At 45.6% G+C, this 27,431-nt stretch overlaps 1 protein-coding gene across 1 annotated transcript in view; it reads right to left on the bottom strand.

Annotated features, from left to right (window-relative positions):
• LOC311233502 (sodium channel protein type 4 subunit alpha B-like) overlaps positions 1-27,431 on the bottom strand; it is a gene marked incomplete at its 3' end in the record, with an annotated part of 179,305 nt that overhangs the window by 95,810 nt on the left and 56,064 nt on the right. The window contains exons 11-13 of the mRNA XM_084320469.1: positions 22,327-22,428; positions 21,724-22,080; positions 13,217-13,373 (exon numbers count right to left, since the gene is read on the bottom strand). Coding sequence (XP_084176595.1) covers positions 13,217-13,373; positions 21,724-22,080; positions 22,327-22,428 — 616 coding nt within the window. The remainder of the gene's footprint in view (positions 1-13,216; positions 13,374-21,723; positions 22,081-22,326; positions 22,429-27,431) is intronic.

Below are 27,431 nucleotides of genomic sequence, written 5' to 3'. Positions count from 1 at the left end.
TATTTACAAAACATTTAGAAGGGAAAGCCAGAAGAAGTGTACAAGGTCTGGTCAGACCTGGCCTACCCGGAGCGTAGATCAACGAAGTGCAGTCTCAAGACACCGTAGAAAACACAGCCGTCCTGTGTTGTTCGATCTGGGCAGCGTCGCCGCTCCAACCCGTCGCTACGGTCCCCTTTGTTGACGCAGGCTTTGCCGTCCTGGCCCAGGGCAGGTTCGACGAACATCCTCTGTCAAAGATGACGTCGTAGTCAAGAGTGTTTAAAACATGTTATAATCAAAGCATGTTCAACAGAGTAGCATTAAGCTAACGGCCGCTCCAACCGTCGGTCGCTACTGCCCCTGCCCGCGAGACGCAGAGCGAACGGCGCACGCGACCAGAGGGGAGCTTGCGGCGGCGTGCGAGGAGCCAGAACCACCCCGTGCTGGGCCTTGGCCGATAGCAGCAAGCTAACGTTTCCTAGTGAACACAGCAGGCTAGCGCCGCAGCTAACAGCTGACTGGCTAACAGTAGGCCCAACCTAGGTAGGCCACGCAGTGATCACAGCAGGCTAACGCCGCAGCTAACAGCTGACTGGCTAACCGTAAGCTAAGCAGCTATCACCTGAACTTGCACACAATGATAATAACACTCACCCAGACAGGCCGCCGTTCTGAAACCCTCCTCACTTTTTAAGAGAAAAGAGAAACAAGATGTTAACACAGTTTTACAACGGTGATTTTACCAACACCCGACGGAGCCAGCACAATACCCAACTGGCCTGTGTAGCTGACTTTGAACACAGATCTTCCGCTAAAGAACATCTATGCCCATATCTCCTCGTGAGGGAATACTCTCATTTGGCTATGAAAGATGGGGCCTTAACACGGTGACAGAGAGATATCCACTCGTCCAGAAAACACAGGGATCACCAGTGTTAATGGTCGTGGCCCACTAGTCAAACTATAATGGGCTTCAGATCAAGGTCTTCCGCTGCTGCCCAAGATGCTGAACCAAAAGACCTTAAACTGGGGCCGGTGTTCATAAACATTGTCAGTTAGCCCCCATAGCACTAACAGACAAGTGGAGCCGCAAGCAAACAGTACTCACCCAACCTGAAACCCACCGCTTCTCACAACAGCGGCGCGTCCTACAGTTCAGCTGTGTCCTGAAAGGTTTCACCCCAACCAACACAGCAAGGAACTGCAGTTGAGAGGCATGCAGCGGCGTGCTCCCAATACGAAAACCGGTGGAGGATTTTTAGAATGATCACCATCTTCCAGACACTCCAGAAACGAAGACAATATCGCAGTATTTTCTCGAAAATAGTGAGAGAGAAAATAAAGATATGATGTCAACGTATCTCCTTGTTCTTCCTTTCCCCGTAAACATTGCTTTTCCAGCCAATATTTTTCTCCACGTCAAGTGGGCATATAGCAACACGTTGCTTGTGATGAAATTTGAGAAGGAGATGAGTGTGTGGCACCACCCCTGCTTATATAGGTAAGCGGATGGGGGTGTGGCCAGATGAATGCTGGCATTTAAAGGTACATTTTGAAATTTATTCAGTGTATATATGCTGAAGCGAGATATATGCATGAGACGCTGAGCGTGAGCTAGTGTGATGCAGAACTTCTCTTACAAAGGGAAGCGTACTGGATTTTACTCTGAATTCTGTAGAACCCCATGGTCTAAATGAATCCCTCGAGCTGAATCCATTTTTGTAACCACTATCCGTTCTGTGTAACCTATATGGGTGTGGTTTTAAGTCTGTTTTAAACTGTTTATCAGGTCTATTGACCTAGGTATTTGTCACTTCTCTCATATTGTTTTATTATATATAATTTTCAAAAATGAGTATGTATGTAGTCTATTTCTATACATAAGAGTGATATGTATCCTGCAAAATGATAAAATTAAATGTGATAATTGAGTAGCCAATGGGCTTGATGTGTTACGATTTGTCACTTCTCTCATATTGTATTATATAATTTTCAAAAATGAGTGTGTATATAATGGTCTCTATGCATCATTTTTATACATAAGAGTTATATGCATTACATCCTGCAAAATGATCAAATTAAATGTGATAATTGAGTAGCCAATGGGCTTGATGTGTTACGATGTGGGGTGGAGTATGCTGTACATATAATGATGATCATTGACACCTGCTGCATAGCACCTGAGGAAGCGATAGCGAAACGCGTTGTGCAACAATAAAAAAGCAAAAACCAGTCCTGTGGAGTGTGCGGTCCCTTCTTTCCCTTGAAGGTATTCTCCTTTTAGTTTATATATCTCTCTTGCGCTGACCTGCACCTCCAGTCGGGGTCCAACCAGATGTGCACGAGTCTTATTTAGTTTAATATATATATATATATATATATATATATATATATATATATATATATATATATATATATATATATATATATATATATATATATACACGGCAGCCTGGGAGAAATGCGAGGCCCTGTGCGAGATTTAAACTCGAGCCCCCCCCCCCGTTCTACAGTCAATATACAGTGTTATCGCTGCACAGACCCGGCAATGCCCCTGACCCTCCACCAGAGCAAGGCCAGAGAGAGAGAGAGAGAGAGAGAGAGAGAGAGAGAGAGAGAGAGAGAGAGAGAGAGAGAGAGAGAGAGAGAGAGAGAGAGAGAGAGAGAGAGAGAGAGAGAGAGAGAAAAAGAGAGACACATTGGAAAGAAACAACCCAAAACCAGAGCAAATTGAAATGCTATTTGGCCCTAAACAGAGAGTACACAGTGGCAGAATACCTGAGCACTGTGACTGACCCAATACTAAGAAGATCCTTGACTAGGTACAGACTCAGCGAGCACAGCCTAGCCATCGAGAAAGGCCGCCATAGGCAGACCTGGCTCCCAAGCGAAGACAGACTATGCACCCACTGCACACAAGATGAGGTGGAAACCGAGCTCCACTTCTTAACAACCTGCCCACTATACCAAGACATATACTTCCCACAAATTGCAAACACCCAAAGAGACTTTGAAAACATGGACAATAACTCAAAACTCCCATACCTACTGGGAGAAATACAATAATGTGAAATAAAGCCCATTTGAATTGAAGAGAGAGAGATAGATAGAGCATGTCTGTGTGTGTTAGAAAGAGAGAGATAGAGAGAGAGCATGTCTGTTTGTGTGTGTGTGTTAGAGAGAGAGCATGTATATGTGTGTGTGTGTTAGAAAGAGGGGGAAAGATAGAGAGAGAGAGCATGTCTGTGTGTGTTAGAAAGAGAGAAAGAGAGAAAGCATGTGTGTTTGTGTGTTAGAGAGAGAGAGCATGTCTGTGTGTGTGTGTGTTAGTGAGAGAGCATGTATGTGTGTGTGTTGTTTTAGAGAGAGAGAGAGAGAGAGAGAGAGAGAGAGAGAGAGAGAGAGAGAGAGAGAGAGAGAGAGAGAGAGAGAAAGAGAGCTCAACGGCGGGAATAGAATAGGTTGAAAAAACTCACCATAACGCAGTATCAATGGCAAAGTTGGAAGGAGACCTTCCGTGGAGATGAAAAGTACCAGTCCCTTGGGAGTCCTAGTTTATCTGCCACACATTAGCACTCGATAACTTAGCAATTAGCTAAAGGCAGGGACGCATAACTAGCGTTAGCTAATGCTAGCTAGCTAGCGTTAGCTAATGCTAGCTAGCTAGCGCTAGCAACGCTAGCTAAGTAGCATTAGCAACGCTAGCTAACTAGCGTTAGCTAACGCTAGCTAGCATTAGCTAACGCTAGTTACGCGTCCCTGCCTTTAGCAAATTGCTACTAGTACTAGCCGACATAGCTATAGCCTGACTGAAGGTTCTTCTAACATGCAACAACTTTCATCTTCAGTCCATCTGCCGAACATCCTCTTCGTCTTGGCAAAGTTGGCATAACCATCATACTTGGTATTGATAACAAGCTTATGGCACACGGTGTAATTTATTCTGCTCCATGCTGCTTTTCAAAAGACATCCACTCCCTCCTCTGAATAGCGCTGAATAGATCCTGTTCCTCGTGGGTCCGGGAAGAGCCTGGAACACTATTCTAAAAATGTGTCTATCTGTAGAGCAGCAGAGCCGCAGAAACCGGAACACTATTCAGTCTATTCTACAAACGTGTCTATCTGCAGAGCAGCAGAGATGCAGAAACCGGAACACTATTCTACAAACGTATAATGTGAAATATATAAGCATGTAAGAAAAACTAGATTTTAGGTCTGTGATGAAAAAGGGCCTCACAGGAAGGGGGGCCTCGCAAAAAAAAATAATAATAATATTTATTTTTAATTTTTTTGCGAGGCCCCCCTTCCCGCGAGGCCCTGTGCGACCATACTGCTCGCATACCCCCTGAGGCGGCCCTGTATATATATACATATACGTCCAAAACCACAATTCCCCGTCGTCGTGCTATTACATAATACGAGTGGGGAGTGTGGACTAGTGGTCTGCAAGGGCCTTGAAATGAAGCCCGTGCCCAGCCCGAGCCCTTGAACTTCAGGCCCTGCCCGAAAATAAGCCCGACTGTAAATAACATTTTAAGCCCTAGCCCGAGTGAAAACCAGAACAAATAAATATATAATAGACTTAAAATAGATTTTTTATTTGTATTTGTTTTAAATATTCGAAACACGGTTTTATATGAACTTAATAAATAAACAAAAACGAAAATGTTCAATAGGTCTACCTAAATAACAGATAGTGAAAATTAAAGAAGCATTAATTATATAGCCAAATATTAAATTATTTTTTTGTTTTAAATATTCTAAACACTGTTTATATATTTAAATATTCTAAACACTGTTTATATATTAACTTAATAAATAAACAAAAACGAAAATGTCCAATAGGTCTAACTAAATAACACATATCACGCTGAAAACTAACACGCATTCTATAGCCTGTTTCGCAAATGCCTGCCCTCTATTTCCCAGCGCTCGCGTTAGACTGACACGGTGCCTCGTCACAATCAGTCCAAAATCACTGCTATGCTACCGAATCCGATGTCGCGAGTATACAGAGGTACTGGCAGACACAGAATAAAACATTAATGTCATCATCATGACACAAAAGTATACAGAAAAAACTCGACCGCAGCAGCCAATTATAATAAATAATTCAGGACTCACCACGCTGTTGACGTCAGAAACAAAAACGTCTGGCGTTGAATAACGTTAACAAAACTTCGCCAACCAGCTGCTACATCCAAGAACAAATTAAAACGTTCGCCAACTGGCTATATTCCAACTTCAACCAAGAATTGAAGTTATTGAACCACTTCGGTCTGCTCTTGTCCACCACCATCCACCGTTGATGTCCTGTTCAGCACTGTTCTACTGTCCTAAAATTCTCCCTGCGGTAATTACATCCAAAGTTTCCAAAAATCCAGCTTTCCCAGACGCATTGGGAACTTTCAAAAGCTCTCCCTTTCCCTAATTCCATATCTGTTAACTTATCCATCGCGACTCAGAGACAAGCTCTGACTCTCTGATCTCTGATGACAGCTGACGTAAAAGAGAAAACGAAACTTAAGGAAAACGAAACTTAAGGTTACCAGGGACCACCAGGAGATGTCCATCAAGGCTGTTCTCCCTGCTGACCACCAACACCTCACTCTCTCCCCCACCCAGGTGTTTGCTGCACTAGGCAGGACTAAGGACTCCTTCAGCAGATCTAACCAGACAATGCAGCAGGGTGGTGCATTGGTGTGGAATCGGATGGGCCATTTGTGTGATATCGTGCTGTGAGCTTTTTATGCTGCTGCTCTTTTTTTTTGGTAATAAGTTCTGTCTGAGCTCAACTACCTCCATTCAAAAGAAACAACTACCTCCATTCAAAAGAAGCAACTACCCCCATTCAAAAGAAGCAACTACCCCATTCAAATTAACAACTACCCCATTCAAAAGAAGCAACTACACCCATTCAAAAGAAGCAACTACCCCCATTCAAAAGAAACAACTACCCCCATTCAAAAGAAACAACTACCCCCATTCAAAAGAAACAACTACTTCCATTCAAAAGAAACACCTGAGGGTTTCCCCCTCTTGGTGGATTTTTTTGGTAAAATCAGTTGTTTCTATACAATTCACTTATATGACATTTAGGTATGACACAGGACTACAAAAGTATTTAGTATAGAAATGTGTCAACAGAATAAAGCAGGGAACCACAATATTTTGCCTACAAATTATGCTGAGCAGAATGTAATATCATAACTGTCTATTATTTTTCTTGCAATTGAGCCAATTTTACGGTTTTGAGGTGTGTGTTCAACAGAATGTAGTATCAAAAACACGTTCACAAAAAGTATGGGTTACTGAATGCTGAACTGCACTATAATTATAATCACTAAGCCAAAACATCCCTATGTCCATTTTCCTTTTTTGTGTGTGGCATATTTGAGTTAGTCACAGTCTAGTAAAAGTCACCTAGTAAAAGTGAGATAATTGACAATATCAAAACATGCTAGGGCTGTACCGAATAGTTCGAAGCTTCATTCATAATGTTGAAATTAGAATTTTAAATCAACATTCGAATTTTTTATAAAAAAAAATATATATATATATAATTATATATATATATATATTTTTTCTTTTCTTTTTTTTAATAATTTGCCAAGGTATGGCGAGTGCCATACCTTGCCATACCAAAACGACGCCCCTGGTGCTGAGCCCTCTCCTTTCATCAAACCTTTATTATAAATAAAAATCCATTGAGATCAAGGTCTCTTTTTCAAGGGTGATCTGGCCAAGAAGGCAAGCACAAATTATGACAATACATACATAACAAGACACAATACACATACAGTAGACTACCATACAACCGAAATGTTCAGCTTTAAAAAAATACAAGCACAATAAAACAATGTTTATTAAATTGAATGTTTAATTCAACATCAAAGAAGGAGCAGCAGGTGGCAAGGATTTCCAATATTTTTTAGCTTGAAGCAATACAAGGAGATCGGAGAGGCCAATTTGAGACGTGTCTGGAGGTCATTCCAGGACCAAGGACCAAAATAAAATAGGCTTCTTTTACTTGCCTCAGTCCGCACGGGCGGTATTTTAAAGCACATCCAGGTGCTGGATCTGAGATTGAGGGATCTTTACTCCCTCTTCAGTCTTCACCCATGACCCTGCAATCCTGTACATGACTCCAATACAATTATCAGGTTTGTAGGGAGGAGGACCAGCACCTGGTGGTATGGTGTACTGACATCAACCTGGCCCTCAACACCAAGAGAACTAAGGACCTCATTGTACACTCGAAAAAGACCAAAGGAGACATGCCCCCCCCCCCCCTCTGTATCAACAGGGCGGAGGTTGAGCATGTCTGCGGCTTCAAACTCCTGGGTGTCCACATCTCCAAGGACAGCTCTTGGGCCCGCAACACCCATTTAGATATATGCTATGTGCCAGGGGTGTAAAGTACTTGAGTAATTGTACTTCGGTACAATACTTAAGTACTGTTTTTGGGGATTTGTACTTTACTCAAGTATTATTAGCTTTGTATACTTGTACTTTTACTCAATTACATTTTCAGAGAAAAAAAAACATACTTTTTACTTCTTACATTTAAAATGCAGACCTACTAAACTACAAAGTACAAATCTCGCAGGTCCAACCATTTTAATTAGTATATTTGTTTCTCTGGCCGAACTAACAATTAACGTTATTAACCTTGTGGCCGCACTTTATTTAAAAACAGTTCTGTATCGTTAGTGGCTTAGCTTGGCTTCGCCTTCTGCACTATCTCGCGTACGTGCACGCGTACTGAATAAACCACAAATGTACCTCTAATACCAGTATTAGTCTGACCACACCCCTCATCAGCTTACCTTCATAAGCAGGTGTGTGGTCACCTGCTCTCCTCCTTCTCGCTTTCACCACAAGGAAGAGGTGCCTCGGTAGATCCCCACACTTGACACCATGATGGAAGAAATTGGATTAGGAACAGCTTGGGAAACAAGGATACGTTGACATCATATCTTTATTTTCTCTCTCACTATTTTCGAGAAAATACGGCGATATTGTCTTCGTACTGGAGTGTCTAGAAGATGATGATCATTCTACAAACCCTCCACCGGTTTTCGTATTGGGAGCACGCCGCTGCATGCTTCTCAACTGCAGTTCCTTGCTGTGTTTGTTGGGGTGAAACCTGTCAGGCCACAGCTGAACTGTCGGACATGCCGCTGTTGTGAGGAGCGGTGCGTTCCAGGTTGGGTGAGTAGTGTTTGCTGGCGGGCTCCACTTGTCTGTTAGTGCTATGGGGGCTACTAGACAAAGTTTATGGAAACCGGCCCCAGGCTAGGGTCCTTTGTTTAGCCGTCTAGGCGACAGAAGGCCTTGGTCTGGCGACCATTATAGTTTTAACTAGTGGGCCGCGACCATTGACACTGGTGATCCCTGTGTGTTCTGGATGAGTGGATTCTCTCTGTCACCGTGTTAAGACCCCATCTTTCATATCCAAATGAGAGTATTCCTTCACGAGGGGATATGTGCATGTAATGTGCGATAGCGGCAGATTCATGTTCAAAGTCAGCTATACAGGCCAGTTGGTACTGTGCTGATTCCGCCGGACGTGTTAATGTCACCGTTGTGAAGCGGTGTTGACGTCTTGTTTTCTCTTTTCTCTTAAAAAGTGAGGAGGGTTCAGAACGGCGGCCTGTCTGGGTGAGTGTTATGTCATTGTTTACATGTTCATAGCTTACGGTTAGCCGGTCGGTGGCCTGGCGCGGGGTAGCTTAGGCTTCTCGCGCGCCGCCGGGAGCTCGCTCCTGATCGCGTGCGTCGTAGATCGGCGTCTCGCGAGCGGAAGCGATAGCACCAGAACGGTTGGAGCAGCCGTTAGCTTGATGCTATTCTGTTGAACGTGCTTTGATTTTTAACATGTTTTACACTCTTGACCACGACGTCATCTTTGACAGGGGATGTTCGTCAACCCTGCCTGAGCCTAGACGGGGATTGCGTCAACAAAGAGGGCTGTGTTCTACGGTGGCTTATGACTGCACTTCGCTGATCTGCGTTCCGGGCAGGTACGGGGTTGGCCAGACCCTCATAACACGTCTTCTGGTTTTACCTTGCTAAATGTATTGTGAATGACGGTGTTTTTTCCCAAAACGTGTGTTGTTGCAATGCATTTGAGATACGTTGCGGGTTGTGTGTGAGCTGTTTTTGTCACTGGCAGTAGCTTCTCTGTGCAGGTCGTGATGTATTGATCTGGTTGTTGTGTGAGAAACATCATGGTGTTTATGTGTACCGTGTACTCACTACTAAGGCAACTAACCTATGAAGCTATGCTTGGTGACGAGTGAGTAAAAGAATGTTCTTTCTCAGACTGTAATGACAATGGACAGTGAGTTCACACATTAACAGGTTTTCCTGTTTTAACTGGCCGTATTGAGGGTAAAATAGGAGGATTGTGTTTTTCCCCCCCCGGTTCCCTGGGGACTTTATCACCTCCTATCAGACATGTTGTGCATTAATTGTGTCTTTTGTGTGGTAGGGATACGATGTAACTCTCAGCTTGATTGCTGAGGTTGTGCTAAATCTGCTGGAGAAACTTATTTCCTAAAGGGAAATTGGTTTGGTTGCTGTCATGTGTGCTTAGCAAGGCCTGTGGTCGATACTAATCAAGAATGATGTATTCTCTCATTGTGATGATGATGGGTTGTGTGTGTCATGTGACCTGCAACTGGGTTGTACTGACCACAGAAGCACATGTGTATGTTGGACCGGGGTTCTTAGAGCCCTCTCTATTCTGTGTTTTTCCTTAGTAAAAATCAGATAGCAGGTTAGCTCGTGCGCTGTGTGGAGCTGTGAAACGCTTCATAGGGTTGACTATGACTGTGTCATATTCTCTTTTTGTCGTTACGTCGTATCATGGGTGTGGGGTCGTAAAGGGGTGAACTGGTAACCTTTCCTCTCCCCGTTGTTCTGTCGGTCAGGGGTACACCCCCTGTCCTTCAAGGTTCCCGTCACGTGGCGGTTCGGCACGTTACGGGGGGGGGGGGAGGGAGTTCCTGGTCCCACGGCCTGGTATATTGGGCGTGTGCACCGCAGGAATTCCCCCGCCATAGAGTACGTCACCGTGCGCGTCTCTGTTGGTAGGACTTCCGTGTGCTGTTCAGGTCCATGTGATGGATCTGTTTTCAGGGGGGGTGGTCAGGGCTCCTCCTCACCAAGCGCCTACTCAGGCCTTCTGTGAGTTCGGACTCCTTCTTCCATGTGATCCATGTGAGGAAGCCTCCATCAGAGTACAGAGCTTTCCTCCTCAGATTGTCAAAGTGAGTGGACCCTCTAGAAGGGTCCTTTTCTATTGTATGTATATTCGATTCAATTCGTTTATTGAGTGTGTATGGGTTCGGTGCCTCTTCCCCGGAGGCCCTAAAACCAGTTTTTTACATGGCTCAAGGTGCAATATATTCTTTTCAATCTGTACAGCTCGCGTGGGAAGTCTCTCTGGGGATCCCCGTCTCTTTCCTATGGGAGGGTGGTGGGATGTAAAAATGTGAACATTTTTTACCCCGGCTGTGTAGACTGGGATACATACTGTTGATGCTTCCTTCTTTCTATTCCAGAAGTGTTGGAGTTAGGGAGTGTCACGCCCCTCTTGTCGTTCCCCTGGGCGCCTTGGGGATTCAATGGCAGGTCTAAATAGCCTGTTCATTGATGGGGGTGTGTCCCGACGCACGTATAGTGCTAGCTCGCTGTAAACAGGCGATTGACTGGCACGCCTTAGTTGCTTGTGGTTGAAACAGCGTTTTTATAAAGCAACTGAAATGGGGGTTTTTCCTCTTCCGGCGACCACATCCCATGACCTGGGTGGGTTGTCGACGGATCCTCGTTCATGTCTGGGGGATGATGACGGGATGGATCTGAACATATGTAGTGGGGTCTCACGCCCTTGGGGTGGGCCACCAGGCGCGGTTCGTCCCGACGTCTGGGTGGCGCCTTCTTTTCATGTTAAGATCAACACGCATATCTGCCCTTTTCCTGGGGCATGTCGGCGTGGTTAGGGCACGGGACTGGTTCTGGTCACGCTGGTCCAGATCAGTTGAACCCGTTGTCCGCCGGGGATGCAGATCTGCTGTTCTGGTACCCTGAGGGACTTGGGCTTTTTTCAGGGGGAAAAATGCCAGGTCGGTCTGGGTGTCACAGGGTTAAGCGCTATGGAGACCCTGGTTGGGTATGTTTTTACTCAGCACTGTCGTCATGGCTTACAGCCATGCCATTCTGTACGCGCTCGATCTCGTCGGATCTCGGCCGCTACACAGGTTGGTCCTGGTTAGTACTTGGTTGGGAGACCGCCGGGGAATACCAGGTACGGTGTGCTTAGGGGCTGGTTCTCCATTGTTTTTCGCTCCTCTCTCACGCATGGCGAAGAGGGGCCTGTGGGGGTGGTTTTTTGACCTCCTCTGGTGACCCTGTGCTTCCCGTACCGCCAGGCCCGGTCCGAAGTGATGTTTGCGACCCGTAGGCCTGGGTTAACCCTTTTTGGAAACTGAAACACTTGTACTGCGGTATAGCCGGTGTATACCCGCAGGTGTGTTTTGGAGTTTTTTCTTGAGGGGTTATAGGAACAACCACCGCATTGGGTAACACCGAGGTGGTTGGTTCCCTGGTGTGTTGGAGCAGTGTCAACTCCCGGGTTCACCGGTTGAGGGTGCCCCTGCACGTTCATGACGTCTGCCAATCGTGTCAGCCTTCTCTGCCTCGACCCCTCTGGGTGGGGGTTGTTAAATGGAGGCTTGGTCATGCAACACCGCCAGCTTACGCTCCTTCCGCCGGGGCGGCTGTGTTCAGCTGTCCCCTCTGGCGCCTGTCTCGTCCGCAGTCTCCAGGCTAGGGTTAACAGCCTGTTGCCTGGTTTTTCCCCGGTGCGCTGCCTGCTTCCGTTGGTTGACCTTTTTTGTGTGCTTACGGCCATGCTGACTGCCTATTCTGCAGGGTCAGTGTGCCAGGCGGTGTACTATTGGGGGGACGGGGCCCGCTCGGCTTACTGGCCTGGTTGGTTCCGCCTGGGAATACCAGGTGCAGTAACTGAGGGGCCTTTGTCCGAATACGCTGGCGATGTGGGGGGCGGGGCACTACGTGCCCACCTGGTGGGGTCTTGATGCTGGCATCATGGACTTCTCCGGGCCCCCATTCCAGGGAGTCCAGTCCTTTTGGTGGGTCTGGGTCTTCCTTCGTGCTCCGCTGCTACGGCCTTGCCACGGGGTTGGGTTTGCCCTTGACCCCGTGATTCTGGGGGCAGTAACGAGGTTGTTCCTCCGTTCGTTCCCGGGTGGCATGCGGGTTGTGCGTGTGTGTAGTCGTGGGTCAAGCCACGGTCTGCTCACCCTGTGCGTTGAGTTGCTTGAGTGCCTCTTCGCACGGTCGGGTCCGTCGCCCTCCCGTGACGTCCCTAATAGGGGGGCTACCCTCCATTAGGGGGGGTCGGGGGGGCTCGGCCCTCCCTGTTCTGATGGTTTTGGGGGGCTGTCAGCGGGGTGTATTTGTCAGCCAAGTGGCTCCGCTTGGCCTCCCTTGTGCAGAAGGCGAAGCCAAGCTAAGCCACTAACGATACAGAACGTTAGGTTATGACTATAACCAAGTTCTGTTAGTTAGGGGCGATGCTTGGCTTCGGACGGCCGCTGCAGCCCTTGACCTCACCTTGTGGTGAAAGCTTGGGAAGGAGGAGAGCAGGTGACCACACACCTGCTTATGAAGGTAAGCTGATGAGGGGTGTGGTCAGACTAATACTGGTATTAGAGGTACATTTGTGGTTTATTCAGTACGCGTGCACGTACGCGAGATAGTGCAGAAGGCGAAGCCAAGCATCGCCCCTAACTAACAGAACTTGGTTATAGTCATAACCTAACGTTCCCCATCAATGGAAAATGAACCCGTCCATACCCATGCTGATTGATCCTTGTGCAAGACTAGAAAGCGGGGATCTTTGATGAAACACCTGCTATCAGAAGGATAGACAGTCAGAAAAAAAGTTTTTACATTTAAAAGTAGAAACTTTTTTACTTTTACTCAAGTGTGTTTTTAGCCAGATACTCTGACTTTTACTTGAGTACGATTTTGAGACGGTACCCATACTTTCACTTAAGTATAATTATTGGGTACTTTTTACACCCCTGCTGTGCTATGTGTTATGTGTTATGGTTAGGTTTGTTTATAGCAGTGTGTTGTGGTTAGGTTAGGGTACGGTTGGGTTAGTTTATAGCAGTGTGCTATGTGTTCAGGTATATACCAGTCTCCTTGGTGGCAGCAGGCTTAAGTATCCAGGCTTTCAGACGGTCCATGGCTGCTCTGATCCTGGCTGTGATCTGTTGATGACTCATCTCCTCATCTTCATCAGGAGCTCTTCTGAACCAACTCAACAACAACGCCAAAAACAAGTTCAACACCTGCAGAAAGAATATTACCATTAACATCACATCATGTTATATAGATGCGATCAGAATCACTGTAGAATTATAGAATCTGTATCCATATTTCATTAGTAATGTAGTCTGATCGTTTCCTCCCTGTAGAGACAACTAAAGTGAATTGTCTCTCTTGCACTAGTGTTGAAACATTACTAAGAACTAGGGCTGTACCGAATAGTTCGAAGCTTCGAAGCTTCATTCATAACGTTGACAGTCAAATTTATTATTATTATTATTTTTTGTGTCTATTCATTCTGTTTAAACCAATGGGTTTTTTCTTCACAGTTACAGATAAAGATTAGGCTACACTAATATTATAGTATTATACTATTATAGTATATGACTCGTCATAAAAACTTCAATAAACATTCATCATAAATTATGTACAGTATGTAGCCTATCTGCATCCGCTTGGCGCTCAAGGCGTCACCATCACTTTCGTACCAACCGTGCCCTTATTGGATTATTTATGTTGACAAAACTGACTAGTTACATTGATTAAAGAAAGTTGATTTAATAATAAAAAAAATACTAATTTAATCACTTTATTCAAATTGAGGATTTAGTATGAGCATATTTAAAAAATATATATATAAAAAATATGACAACAGACATTCGAAGCTTCATTAGAATACTTCAATAGAAGCTTCGAATGTAAAAAAAAAAAAAAAATACATTCGGTACAGCCCTACTAAGAACATAGTTAATTTGAGGTGACGTCTGACCTCGCCTGGGGTGTTTAATAGATCTTCATGTTACAGCTACTCATAGAATAATAAAAGACAGCAGATGATTCAAACAATTAAATAAACACGCCAACTTTTTGGGAAATTCGCTTATTTGCCATCTACCCTGGAGTTAGACAAGCAGATACATACATACCCTTTTCTTCTCTGTGCATGCATTAGCCTCATAGGGAACAGCCGCACCGTTAGCCTAGCTTAGCGTCATTCACTGGAATTAGGTGTGCCAGTGTGCCATTTTTCAAAAAACAAGAGGGAGGGGGCGGCTAGGTGGTGTAGTGGGCAAGGCGCTCGCCATCAACGCTGGAGACGCTGGGTTCGAATCCAGCTCTCGGCGTTGCTATCAGCTTGGCTGGTCGTTCACACTAACACAATTGGCAGTGTTAGGGGTGGGAAAGCTGATGGGTGGGTCCTGGGCGTTGTGGACAGAGACCCCTACAGTTCGGTCGGGGCGCCTGCACAGCGAGGGTAGGATCTGGAGGGAGGTAGTGTGACCTTCCATACGTTACACTCTCCCGGTGAGAATCTGCGCTGCCAGGCTGGCTGCCGGCTGGCTGCACATGCGTCGGAGGAAAGCATGTGACAGTCTCCGGCCTCCCGGACCAACAGTAGGGGGGAGTGCGCAACAACCAGGAAGGGGGTTGGGAATTGGCATAACGACTAACAGTGGGGATAGGAGAAAAATCTGAAAAAAGGAGGGGGGAAAAAGATATATAAAAAAAAGGGCTTTTGAGGTGATGAAATCACTGCACCCAGGCAGCAGTGATTCGACAAAAAATTATTCAGAGTATATATCTGCTTAGAAAACGAAAATGTCAATTTCTTTTAATTATTTCTCCATGTGGTAAATACACAGGTCACAACATATTTACAGGAATGTTTTGGAGTTGTATTTGGAGTGTATTTCGTGACTAGTAAGTAGTGACCTACTTCCAGTGAATGACGCTAAGCTAGGCTAACGGTGCGGCTGTTTCCTAAGCCTAATGCATGCACAGAGAAGAAAAAAGTATGTATCTGCTTGTCTAACTCCAGGGTAGATGGCAAATAAGCTAATTTCCCCAAAAGTTGGCGTGTTCCTTTAACCAGTATGTTACCCTTGTCTCAGCACTAAGATCTAATGGTTTGACTTCTAAAATGATCAAATAATAGCTGTTTTACTTGTATATGAAGATCAGCATATGACTTTTAGGGGAGTCATCAACAGGTGTGGTTAGAATGAGTAGATCCTCATGTCAAAGGACCCTTTGGCCAGCGGAGAGACCACCTTATGGTGTTGAAAGGAAAACATACGGTTATCCTATAACCATAGTTATATGAGTATAGCGAGCGCTCTTCGCTCTAGTGGAACTATCCCTTTATCCAATCTAGCACTGAATAATTTTTCTCCACATGTACACACCCATCCACCTGGCCACACCCACATCCGCTCCTCTACATAAGCGGGGTCGTGGCCATACTAACAGCTCCTTCCCAAGTCTTTCATCACCGAAGGCGAAGACCACGGGGTCCTCAGTGAGTCAGTACAGAGCGATCGCTATACTCATATAACTATGGTTATAGGATAACCGTACGTTATATATCATATAGCTTACGCTCTGCGCTCTAGTGGAACACAGGAGCTGAGCAGAGCGGAAGCTCGACAAATGTACCCACTGAGGCCCCCCACAACCATCAGAACCGGGGAGGACCCGAGCCCCCGGACCCCCCTAGAGGGGGACGGGAGGGAATCGGATCCGACTGTGCGAAGAGGGTTTAGTAACTCAACGCACAGGGTGAGCAGATCGTGGGACTTACCTTCACACAGAAGGACCCACAACTACTCAGGCGCGCATCCCACATGCCACTAAGGGAAAAAAAACGTTACAGCCCCCAACATCACAGGGTCAAAGGTCAAGAACCCAACCCTGTGGCAAGGCCATAGCAGCGGAGCGCGGAGGAGGACCCAGCCCCAGGAACAGCCTGAGGGTCAGGACCCCCCGGAAAGGGGGCCTGGTGAGGCCAACGATGCCGTAGCATCGAGACCCCACCAGGCGGTCACTAGTGACACCACCCCCCACATCGCCAGCGTATTGGACAGGGCCCAATCCAAGAGCAGGCCCTTCCCCCCTACAGCATGCCGCCCTGAAGCACTCCACACCAGTCGCACCGGGCACCGGGGAGACAACGCCCAAAGAGGTTGATCCCTCAATCCTGGCAACAGGTCAAGAGCGTAACCCGACCTGTGCCCGGAGCACTGCGGACTAGACTGGCGCCTAAGGGGTCTACTGTGAACAGCACCCCGGCGGAAGGGGCGTTCGGTATGCTGTGCACCATGTCGCAGCCTCCACAAAACCCGACCCCCTAGAGAGGCCGAGGTAGAGAAGGCTGACACGATTGGCAGACGTCATGAAAAGTGCGGGGGCACACTCGCAGGCAGACAGGGTCAATGGACAGTATGGACCAAGCACAGTATGGACCAAGCACGTCACTGTTATGGGCAAGCCGTAGTGGCATACACATGACACACATATCCACGACATCAATCCCTGCGAAGCCCGGACCGACCCGGCATTTTCCCCCCGGAAAAGCACAAAGTCCTTCGGGGTACCAGAACAGCAGATCTGCGCCCCGGCGGACAACGGGTTAACTGACTTGATCCGGCAACCAAGGCGCACCGGCCCAAAAACGTGGTTCCACATAGGAAGCACCCAGGGCCAGCGCTATATGCACGTCAAGAACCCGAAACACATCAATGGTGAATTCTAACAAGAAAACACCAGACGACGTCCCCTCCATGCTGTCTGGGACGAGCAGCAGTCAATAAGACACAGACACGGGCCTTATATGACGCGACTGAGGGCAACCCCGTCAATTCCGCTCCTCACATAAGAGGGGAAGACAGAAGTTCCCCCAGAGAGACCTCCACGTGAGTACAATTGAAAAAGATACATGCAATAATAATTGGGCCAAGTGACCAACAGCCCAATACACACTGTAATAGAAATGCAACGCATCATCCAAAGACAGCGGTCTGCAGCACAGAGCCTGTAACCTCACCGACGTCTCCTGGCCAATAGGAAACGCACCCAGTGACATTTCCCATGGCCGGGGGGAAATCCCGTGACCCACCCATCCTAACAGGGAGTGGAACCAGGGAAACCCCCCCCCCCCCTTCCCCCTCCCTGTGACGCGCTGCCCCTCAGCTGACAGGGAAAAACTGACAGGCAGGAGGTCCCACCTCCCGGCCAATCAGTAAAGGGGGGGGAGGATTTTATCAGCCCACCCCTCATGACCCCTCACCCCTGATACGATGCAACGACAAAGCAGAGCCATGACACCAGTCATAGCGTGCTACATGAAGCGCATTTATACCTGTTAGGGTAACAGCTTCACATTCTGCATGCCAGGCACAGACGATAACCTCGCCTGTGCAAAAACTGGTTTTATACATGGCTTCAGGCCCATGTGCGAACCTGCCACCTGAATTTTTACACCTTTACCCTAAACTAAAGGAAGAAAAAAACACAGACCAAGAGAGGGGCCAAGGGCCCTGGTACAAGAGCTACACATGTAACTTCTGTAGGCCAACACCTAACCCAGTTGTGGATCCTAAACATGAATACGATACACACAACCCTCCATCACAACAAAAAAGGGCAAAAAGTACACTCTCACTACTGTAAGAGGGACACCGTTTTTTATGATGAGAGAAGACATAAGTCCTCCATTAAGTGCTGGTCACAGGCCTTGCTAAGTCTACATGACAGCGACCAAACAATTTTCAGAGAAATTGCCTCTCTCTAAGCAAAAGCACAACCCCAGCAGAAGCTAAGGGATTTACACCGTATCCCCAAAAATATAGTGAATCAACACACATTTTGTAAACAAAATCATATTTGAGGGGAGGGGGGGGGGGGCCAGGGGCAAACCGGGGAATAATTTCACCCACCCCTCACCACCTTACCCCTGATACGACGCCAAATGTGTAGAGTAAGCTTTACATCATGCACGCCAGCACAGCCGAAGACCTTGTTTGAACAGGTTTCCCACAGCTCTGCTTATGTGTGAAAAAAACGTGCCACTTGTTATTTTCATCATTACCCTCAAGCAGAGCATGTGAGCGGATCGGAGCGTGAGCGGAGCGGGTGGTTTTGACGTGAGCGACGGAGTGGGTTTTAAAATGGGTCGGCGCGACGTCCGGAGCGAGAGTTCTCCTCCGCTCCAATCCACTCCGGGCCGCTCACAGTGGTTTAACACTGATGTAATATACATGTAGTACAATGCCAAAGCAACAGATGGCGATGTACAAACATGAAGGCCATTTTTAACCAATGAGAAGGGTGAATCCTGTTAGAAAAAGTATATGACGCCATTGTTGTTGTCGTTAGCTTACATGCTAACGTTAATGGCAGCGACCATAGCATTGTGGCTAGGCTAGCTATCATCGCTTAGTAGAGCTAGTGAATGGATAAACAACGTTATTTAACATTGCAGAATGGGTACAATTACAATACGGCTCAATACAAACAATTGTTAAGGGGCCCAGGGGGTGTAGACTGGTCAAATCAAGCAAATTTACATCATGCTCCAAAAAAAATAAAAAATTCTGCCGAGTGATGTGGAGCGGGGAGAGGGGAGCGCTCGATTCAAGGTGAGCGGTGAGCGAGCGGAGAGCGACTTGGGGGCGGGGTCAACATGAGCGATTAGCGGAGCGGAACAAGCCGTCTAGAGCGAAGAGCGGATTTCTCGCCTGCGCCGATCCGCTCACATGCACTGCCCTCAAGTAAGAATAACAAGCTAAGAGAGGGACTCAGCCCTCGATCATATGCCACTATGCACAGCATTGTAGGGTAACCCAGCCAGTTGAGGGCTCAGCCACGTTGTCTAAACGTTACATGAAGACACACAACTTCTCATCATACAACAAAAACCCAGTTCATTTTTACTCACGTAAAAAACAACGCTGTTCCTAGGTAGAGAGAAAGGCACAAGCCTTGGCCAACGCTAACCCAAGCTATACAAGGCGACCAAGACAATTCACACACAGCACACGTCGTATCTCCAAATGTAGTGAAGTAACATGTTTTGTAGACAAAGACATCGTTATTAACAAAAACATTCAGGAGGGGAAGGAAGGAAGAGTGGGGTAATGTCCATTGGACATCTTACCTGCACCAAGGAACGCAGGACGAAAGGCCGCAACACAGGTTGGTCTCCATGTCAACGAAGGCCTCTCGCTGGCTAGACCAGAAGAAGCTATGGCCGGACCCTAGCTCCGGCGTGACGCCCCCCTCCTGCAGCCGGTCATGGCGCAGGCCCGACTACATCTTCTGCCAAAGATGATGTCGTAGTCAGAGTGCCAGGGTCTGCTATTCTCACGGCTACGCCAATGGTTGTAGCACAAGCTAAACAGCTAACTCTAGGCTAACTGATAGCATCAAGCTAACGTTCCCAGCTGAGCGCAGCCGGCAGCTAACGTCGTAGCTAACAGCTAACTGGCTAACAGTTAGCTCAAACCGGCTATCGCTAGCCACTAGCTCACGCAGAAGCAAGCTAAGCGGCTACTACTGAAAACTGTACAACGTGAGAAAAGCAATACAAGCCAACACTTCAGACAGCCGCTGTCTTTTCCTCTTCTCATCCGAAGAAAAAAAGGGAAAAAAGGCAACACACGTCCCTCTTCAGAACGGTGTTTACCAGACACAGCGGTGTCGGCAACAAGTCCCTTGCGGACTATAGCCGACCTGAGCATGGAGATATTCTCATAACGAACACCAAGCTCACCTCCCTCGCACCGAGTGCTTTTCATCTTGAAAATCAGGGCCAGCACGGCGACAGTGGGTATCCGTTTGTCCAGAGACCCGGGGAATTGAACCGCAGATTCGGAATCACGGTCCCAGAAAAACAAAGCTCTTACTTGAGGAGGAGCTAATGTTAACGTGGGGCATCAAGCTAGAACCCCCTCCACGCCGCTAAGGGGCAGCGAAAAGGATCCCAGCCTGGAGCCGACCTTCGTAAGCTGTGTAGTTGTTCCCCCCACAACCAACACACTTGGCGCCTGCGTCGCAAAAAAACATCACCCGCCCAGAGAGGCCTTCAGCCCCCACCCGGCCGATCGCCTCCCAAGCAAAGTGTCCAGCTGCAGAGCCGGAGGCAATGCCGGCGGGGATTGCTCAGCGACGCGAGCCCCTAATACGAAACGCCGGTGGAGGTCAGAATGATCATCATCTTCTAGACACTCCGGTGGCGAAGACATTATCGCTGTATTTCCTCGAAAAATAGTGAGAGAGAAAACAAAGATATAATGTCAACGCAGCTCCTTTCCTCTAAACGTAACTCCTTTCCAATAACTATTTCGGCACTAAACTCAAGTGGTGTATACAGACACTTGTCGTGGTGAAAATAGGGAAGGAGCTGTTAGTATGGCCACAACCCCGCTTATGTAGAGGAGCGGATGTGGGTGTGGCCAGGCGGATGGGTGTGTACATGTGGAGAAAAATTATTCAGTGCTAGATTGGATAAAGGGATAGTTCCACTAGAGCGCAGAGCGTAAGCTATACGATATATAACAGGCTATTTTGAGAGAACTCATTCTGTATAAAAGGAGCACAAACCAGAGTGTGAGATTTATCAGTGGAGATATTTGACCAAGATGGTTGTCAGGACCGAGCCACAGGAGGGGTTACGGAGCCAGGACACCTCTTTAAAGGACTTGTTCTGTGTTTGTCAAGTAGCTTAGGCCATTGGGTATCAATTAGTTTAGTCTCTCTGATACAATTATTCTCCATGTTATCATTACTATTATTACCATATGCCATATGTTATCATTAGTTTAATTAGTTAGTTGTCAGTGTGTACTCACCACTAGGTCTCATATCATCACGACTATCATGATAACTCAGCCTAACTAGTGTTAGTTAGTTAGTTGCCAGTGTGTTAGTTAGTTAGTTAGTTGCTAGTGTGTTTGTTTGTTAGTTGCCAGTGTGTTTGTTAGTTCATTCATTCATTAATTGCTTAGTTAGTCAGTTGGTTAGTTGCCAGTATGTTAGTTAGTTAGTTAGTTGGTTACTATGTTAGTCAGTTAGTTGGTTAGTTAGTTTGTTGGTTAGTTGGTTAGTTTCCAGTGTGTTAGTTAGTTAGTTAATTCGTTAGTTAATTAGTTAGTTAGTTAGTTAGTTAGTTAGTTAGTTAGTTAGTTAGTTAGTTAGTTAGTTAGTTAGTTAGTTAGTTAGTTAGTTGGTTAGTTGGTTAGTTATTTGGTCAGTTAGTGGCCAGTGTGTTAGTTGGTTAGTTAGTTCATTAGTTACTTAGTTGTTAGTTAGTCAGTTTCCAGTATGTTAGTTAGTTAGTTGGTTAGTTGCCAGTATGTGAGTTAGTTGGTTAGTCTGTTAGTCAGTTAGTTGGTTAGTTAGGTAATGTGTCAGTTAGTTAGTTAATTTGTTAGTTAGTTAGTTAGTTGGTTAGTTATTTGGTCAGTTAGTTGCCATAGTTAGTTAGTTAGTTAGTTAGTTAGTTAGTTAGTTAGTTAGTTAGTTAGTTAGTTAGTTAGTTAGTTAGTTAGTTAGTTAGTTAGTTAGTTAGTTAGTTAGTTTCCTGTGTGTACTCACCACTAGCTTTCCTATCACTACGACCATCATGAAGACGACGAGGCATGTGGTCTGGTTGGCCACCTCCATACAGTCCCACATGCTCTCTATCCACTCTCCACACAGGGCTCTGAAGACGAGGAGGAAGGTGTGGAGGAAGTCGTTCATGTGCCAGCGTGGGAGTTCACAGTTCTGAGAGATCTTACACACATAGTGCTTGTAGCTGTCCCCAAACAGCTGCCTGCTCAACAAAGTGAAGAAGAGGACGATGATGGCCAGGACCAGCGTCAGACTGCCCAGTGCGCCCACAGACCTCCCAATGATCTTTATCAACCGATTGAAGGTGGGCCAGGATTTAGCCAGCCTAATCACACGCAACTGAAATAGATTAGATTAGATTAGATTTGCATTTATTGTCATTATACAGCACAAAGTACAGTACAACAAAAATATGTTTGGTATCCAACCATAGTGCAAATGTACAAATTTTCTTAAATGAACTAAAGCAGACCCTTCGCAACCTTAGATCTTTAACAGTCAATATGGGTTTGCAGCTATCATTTACAACTTGAATAGTAACTGAATTCATCCAGTAGGAATGCCCCGCCCAGGCGTTAAACTGACCAGTCGGAAGGAGCGCAGCAAAGGCATGCCCTCAACGTCGGCCAATCCCAGCTCCACCAGGCTCAAGATGACAATGATGCTGTCAAGTGTGTTCCACCCCACCTGTAACCATAGTAACGATAAGACATTCAACTGTCACCATGACAAGAGTAAGCAACATAGACAGGTTCCATAGCAACAACAGAACAGCCCACAATAGACAAACTGGGCTTAGTGACTATCTAATGTTATGGCTTAGTGGCTAACTAACGTTATGGGCTTAGTGAATAACTAACGTTATGGGCTTAGTGACTAACTAACGTTATGGGTTTGTGCCTAGCTAACATTATTGGGCTTAGTTGCTAGCTAACGTTATGGGCTTAGTGGCTAGCTAAGGTTATGGGCTTAGTGGCTATCTAACGTTATGGGTTTGTGCCTAGCTAACATTATGGGCTTAGTGGCTAGCTAACATTATGGGCTTAGTGGCGATCTATCGGTATGGGCTTAGTGACCAACTAACGTTATGGGCTTGTGCCTAGCTAACATTATGGGCTTAGTGGCTAGCTAACGCTATGGGCTTAGTGACTAACTTGTTAGGGATTGTGTTGGCGAGGACCCAATAGCAGAACAGATCGAGGAGAGAGCAGGCAGGAGACATAGGGTGGAGATCAAAAATAGAGCGTTAGAGAGAGATTAGGGATACAGCTTCTGTCAGCCCTTATAAGGGATATTGATTGATTGTAGCCACGCCCCTTTTTGAGATGATTTATGACCCCCTAAGTCCCGCCCCCTTCTCTGATTGGTCGATGATTCAAGGAGGCGGGACATCCGGTTTCGAGGGGAGGGACATCCGGTTTCGGAAGGGGAGGGACATCTGGTTACGGAAGGGGAGGGGTTGTAAGGGCGGGGGCTTCCATTTTTAGAATTTTTTCAAAATAAAATATTCAAAAGTTTTATTTTCAGATTGTGTGTATTCCAAAGTCTTGAGAATAAACATTTCACAATATCTTCACAATATCTTCAGAAGGTATTTTGTGTGTATCTTCAGAATATAGTTTCACAACAATCTTAAGATTAAATGTGTGTATTCCCAGGATTAAACATTTAAACTGTGTGTGAGAATTAAGTTACAGAATTCCAAATGCCAAATGTAAAATACATTTTGTGTATTTCTTAAGAATGTATTCTTCTTCAGAAAGTGTTTTATTTCAAATGGTGAGTGTGTATTTCTTAAGAATGTGCATTTTCTTCCAAGTGGATGTTCAATAGCCACTCTGTCTGTGTGTGTCTGTGTGTGTGTGTGTGTGTGTGTGTGTGTGTGTGTGTGTGTGTGTGTGTGTGTGTGTGTGTGTGTGTGTGTGTGTGTGTGTGTGTGTGTGTGTGTGTGTGTGTGTGTGCGTGTGTGTGTGTGTGTGTGTGTGTGTGTGTGTGTGTGTGTGTGTGTGTGGAAAGAAAGCACCCCTTGCGCTGATGGTCTCCGGTCAGTAGAGTGGTTCTGACAGTATCACGACTCTGATAAGTGTATTGCTGGTGTCGTGCCGTAAACTGAATATTTCACCCTCTGTCTAACTGCAGCTTCTCTGAAGTGACAGCCCCCTGCGTTGTCGTGAAGGCGGGTGTGTGTGTGTTCGCTAGAGCAATTAAAAAAGAACAACCGTTGTTTTTTTTAAACTGACAGCCTCAGTGTGTTTTTTTAGAAGGAGAGGGGGTTCCAATGATAGTGAATGGGGTTTGCTTCAAAAACTACTGTATTCAGCTCCTATCAAAAGCAGATTTACGACTGTGTCTGTGTGTCTGTTTTCAAGGATAACCCCTCCAATGTACGTTGTATAGAGCGTAAGAAGCATTTTGTATAAAAGTATTCTGTACTTCTGTATGACAACTATTAAAGAAACTTGAAACTTGAAACCTAAACATAAACTATGTCTGTACAGATAGAGGCAATAGAAAACCCTACTACAGTAGGTTTCACCGAGGATGATCAAAGCAGTATTATTTCACAGTCTATCAGTCTTCTCTTAGATTCATTACTGGAATCTAAGATTTCTCCTGTATGATAAGGTACCCTGTATGATAAGGCAATGGTATCTGTTTATCTTTAAGGCATAATTATGCTAGAATGGAATTATGAACCTTATCTGACCCACACAAATGTTTGTTTGTTTGACAAGTGTGAACTTGTTACGTATGCCTTTTTTTTTTTTTTTTTTTTTGCATCAGCTTCATTCAGTTTCAATTCTTTCTAATTTTAATTTGATTTTCTTTTGTTGTTTTCTCTTTTCACTTGAATCTTTGATAGTGTACTGAAAATATCTGTGTATGAAAGGTGTGTGTGTGTGTGTGTGTGTGTGGGTGTGTGTCTCAAAGTATAAGGAAGCCTACGTTTTCAAGCAGGTAGGCCTAAAAAAAAGAGGAACTATGATCACCCCTATAAGTATTACTACATTTAGCTTCAGTCATATGTATCATTGAAAACAGACTGACTACATAATGGATTCAGAGAACGGTATGTCTTAATGTAGCGTCTTATGATTCCTGATACAGCAATTATAACTCGAGATTTTTTTTAAACCTCGTTCTCTAACTTGCAGCAGGAAACCATGAGGAATACTCTAACACACTAATACCCTATGGTAAGTACAATTAAGGATTAGTATTCTATCTTCAAATTAGCAGGGTGGTTTGATGTCTATTATAACGACGTGACTTATTTTTCTTCTTTTTTTCTTTTCTAAAAACAGGAGAAGATCTGCAGGAGAATGATGATACGTTCATCTGGGGTTCATTTGCAAACGGTGTGTTTTTTTTTATACATTTATATAGCAAGATATATTACTGTAATCTTTACTTGAAATAATCCCTTAACATGTTTTTAAAACTTTTACAGACGGAAGCGTGTGGGTCGAGATAGACGATGAGGTGTTGGAGGAGGAGTTGGAGGAGGAGTTGGAGGAGGAGGAGGTGGAGGAGAAGGTGGAGGAAGAGGTGAACATAGCAGCCGTGTGGAACCCAGCTACACTCTCAGGACTGGACCATCTAGATCAACAAGACATAGGTTATATATTGGAAATCCTACGACGCGATGCAGCCGGCACCCCGCAAGATTTTATTGATGATTGGGACGTCGATGCACTTGCCCAGATTACCGGCTTCGAAAATACAGGTGTGTATGTACATGTGTACATGTGTGTGTGTGTGTGTGTGTGTGTGTGTGTATGTGTGTGTGTGAGTGTGTGTGTGTGTATGTGTGTGTGTGTGTGAGTGTGTGTGTGTGTGTCTTAAGAATATAGTATTCTAAAACTTTTTTTCTATTCTACACAGCCTACATTAAAGATGAAGATGATTGGACCGCAGCGGCGCTGCATGAGTTAAATCTCATTGACCATCAAGCCGTCGAGCAACAAGCCATCGAGGACATTGTCGCCCGCCACAAGCCGGAGGCCTACGTTCAACAGCACCCCAGGACTCGTGAAGCGCCATACTCCACGAAATACAAACGTACAGTACTATCTTGCCATGCTAGACTCCACGGGGCTATACCCTATGACAATGTGTATCAGAAATGCAGATATCTTAGATTGTAACTAATTAACTTGTGGGGGAGTCGTTTTTTTATTTTTAAATAACTAATCATGGAGGAAAATTTAAACGGTGTTGATATACTGGACTGCTCAATGCCTGATATGGAAGAGCTTGAAGCCTTTTTGTTCTCTAATGAACCTAACCCCTTGCTATTCAACATAGATCTAGAAAACATCAATACCATCATACAGCCTCCTGATTATCGTCATACAATAGAGATGATTAATACGCTTAGAGCCGAAATTGCAGCCTATTTGAATACTGATGAACCTAACCCCTTGCTATTCAACATAGATCTAGAAAATCTAGAAATCACCAGTGCCTATGTACACCCTCCTGATTATAGTCATACAATAGAGCTGGTTAATACTCTACCATGTTTGAATAATTCGACGCAGAATACCCCTGTAGCTATAATCCAACCTTCCAAACAAACAACCCTATCGTTGGTCGAAAATGAGGCCTTGCTCGCAGCTATATGTGAGGCAGAGGATAGTATTCTAGCGCTACGCTCAGATACATCGATCGAAAATGATTCCTTAACATCCGCTATACTTGAGACACCGGCTAATATTCAAATGCGATACACAAATAGCTACGATGATAATGACAACGAGCCTATAGATTCTGTGGCTTGGGATGAGGCCTTAATTGAATTAGATGAAACACGTGCAGCGATGGCGAGCCCCTTACCCAGGGGCGTAGCTGGGGGGGGTGGGTAGCTTAGGATGATTCCAAGGGCCCAGCACTGGGGGGGGGGCCAACATTTTTTTTTTTTTTTTTACTAGACATCACTCAGGTGTATTATTGATGCTCTCATTGATACTATGTTTGTTTCTGAAGTGTGTGTGTGTGTGTGTGTGTGTGTGTGTGTGTGTGTGTGTGTGTGTGTGTGTGTGTGTGTGTGTGTGTGTGTGTGTGTGTGTGTGTGTGTGTGTGAGATATATAGAGAGAGGGGGGGCTTTGGTAGACTATTGCATTGGTCCATTCATTGAAGATGAACGCAATGCGACATCCTTTACTAGGCTCACCCACCAACAGTGCAGGTGCTGAACTGCTGATCCGAATGTATAGGTAAAAACCATATTATGCGTTTTCATCAATAAATAAATTGCCAATTTCTTTTCCGCTCGCACGCTTACGCGCGCTCACATTCACTGGGGGCCTACAAATACATTCTTTCATGGGGCCCAGAATCTGGAGCTACACCCCTGCCCTTACCATCAACCTCTAATGATACACGCATACCAAACACCCTCTTGAAACCTCCCTCAAACGCCGAGAATCCTACTTTACAAACTGGTAGAGGTTGCGCTACAATACATCGTCGTGGACGTTATAATAACATAGAGTTGAGAGAACATTTTAACTTAAAACCCGCGGAGGGTCCACCTGACTTCGAGGCATTCCATAATATTATTATGAACACCATGGACCGCGTTCTAACTAGAATCGAGAGCGAGACAACAGACGGAGATTTCATACAGGTATCGTTAATAGGTGACACTATGCAAGAAGTGGTTTATAGAAACCTCACTAAAGGT

Source organism: Notolepis coatsorum, assembly GCF_963971535.1.
Source record: "Notolepis coatsorum genome assembly, chromosome: 8".
In the NCBI taxonomy this organism is placed as follows: Eukaryota; Metazoa; Chordata; class Actinopteri; order Aulopiformes; family Paralepididae; genus Notolepis; species Notolepis coatsorum.
The sequence above is the reverse complement of the archived record's forward strand: the minus strand, read 5'-3'. Positions and strand labels throughout refer to the sequence as shown.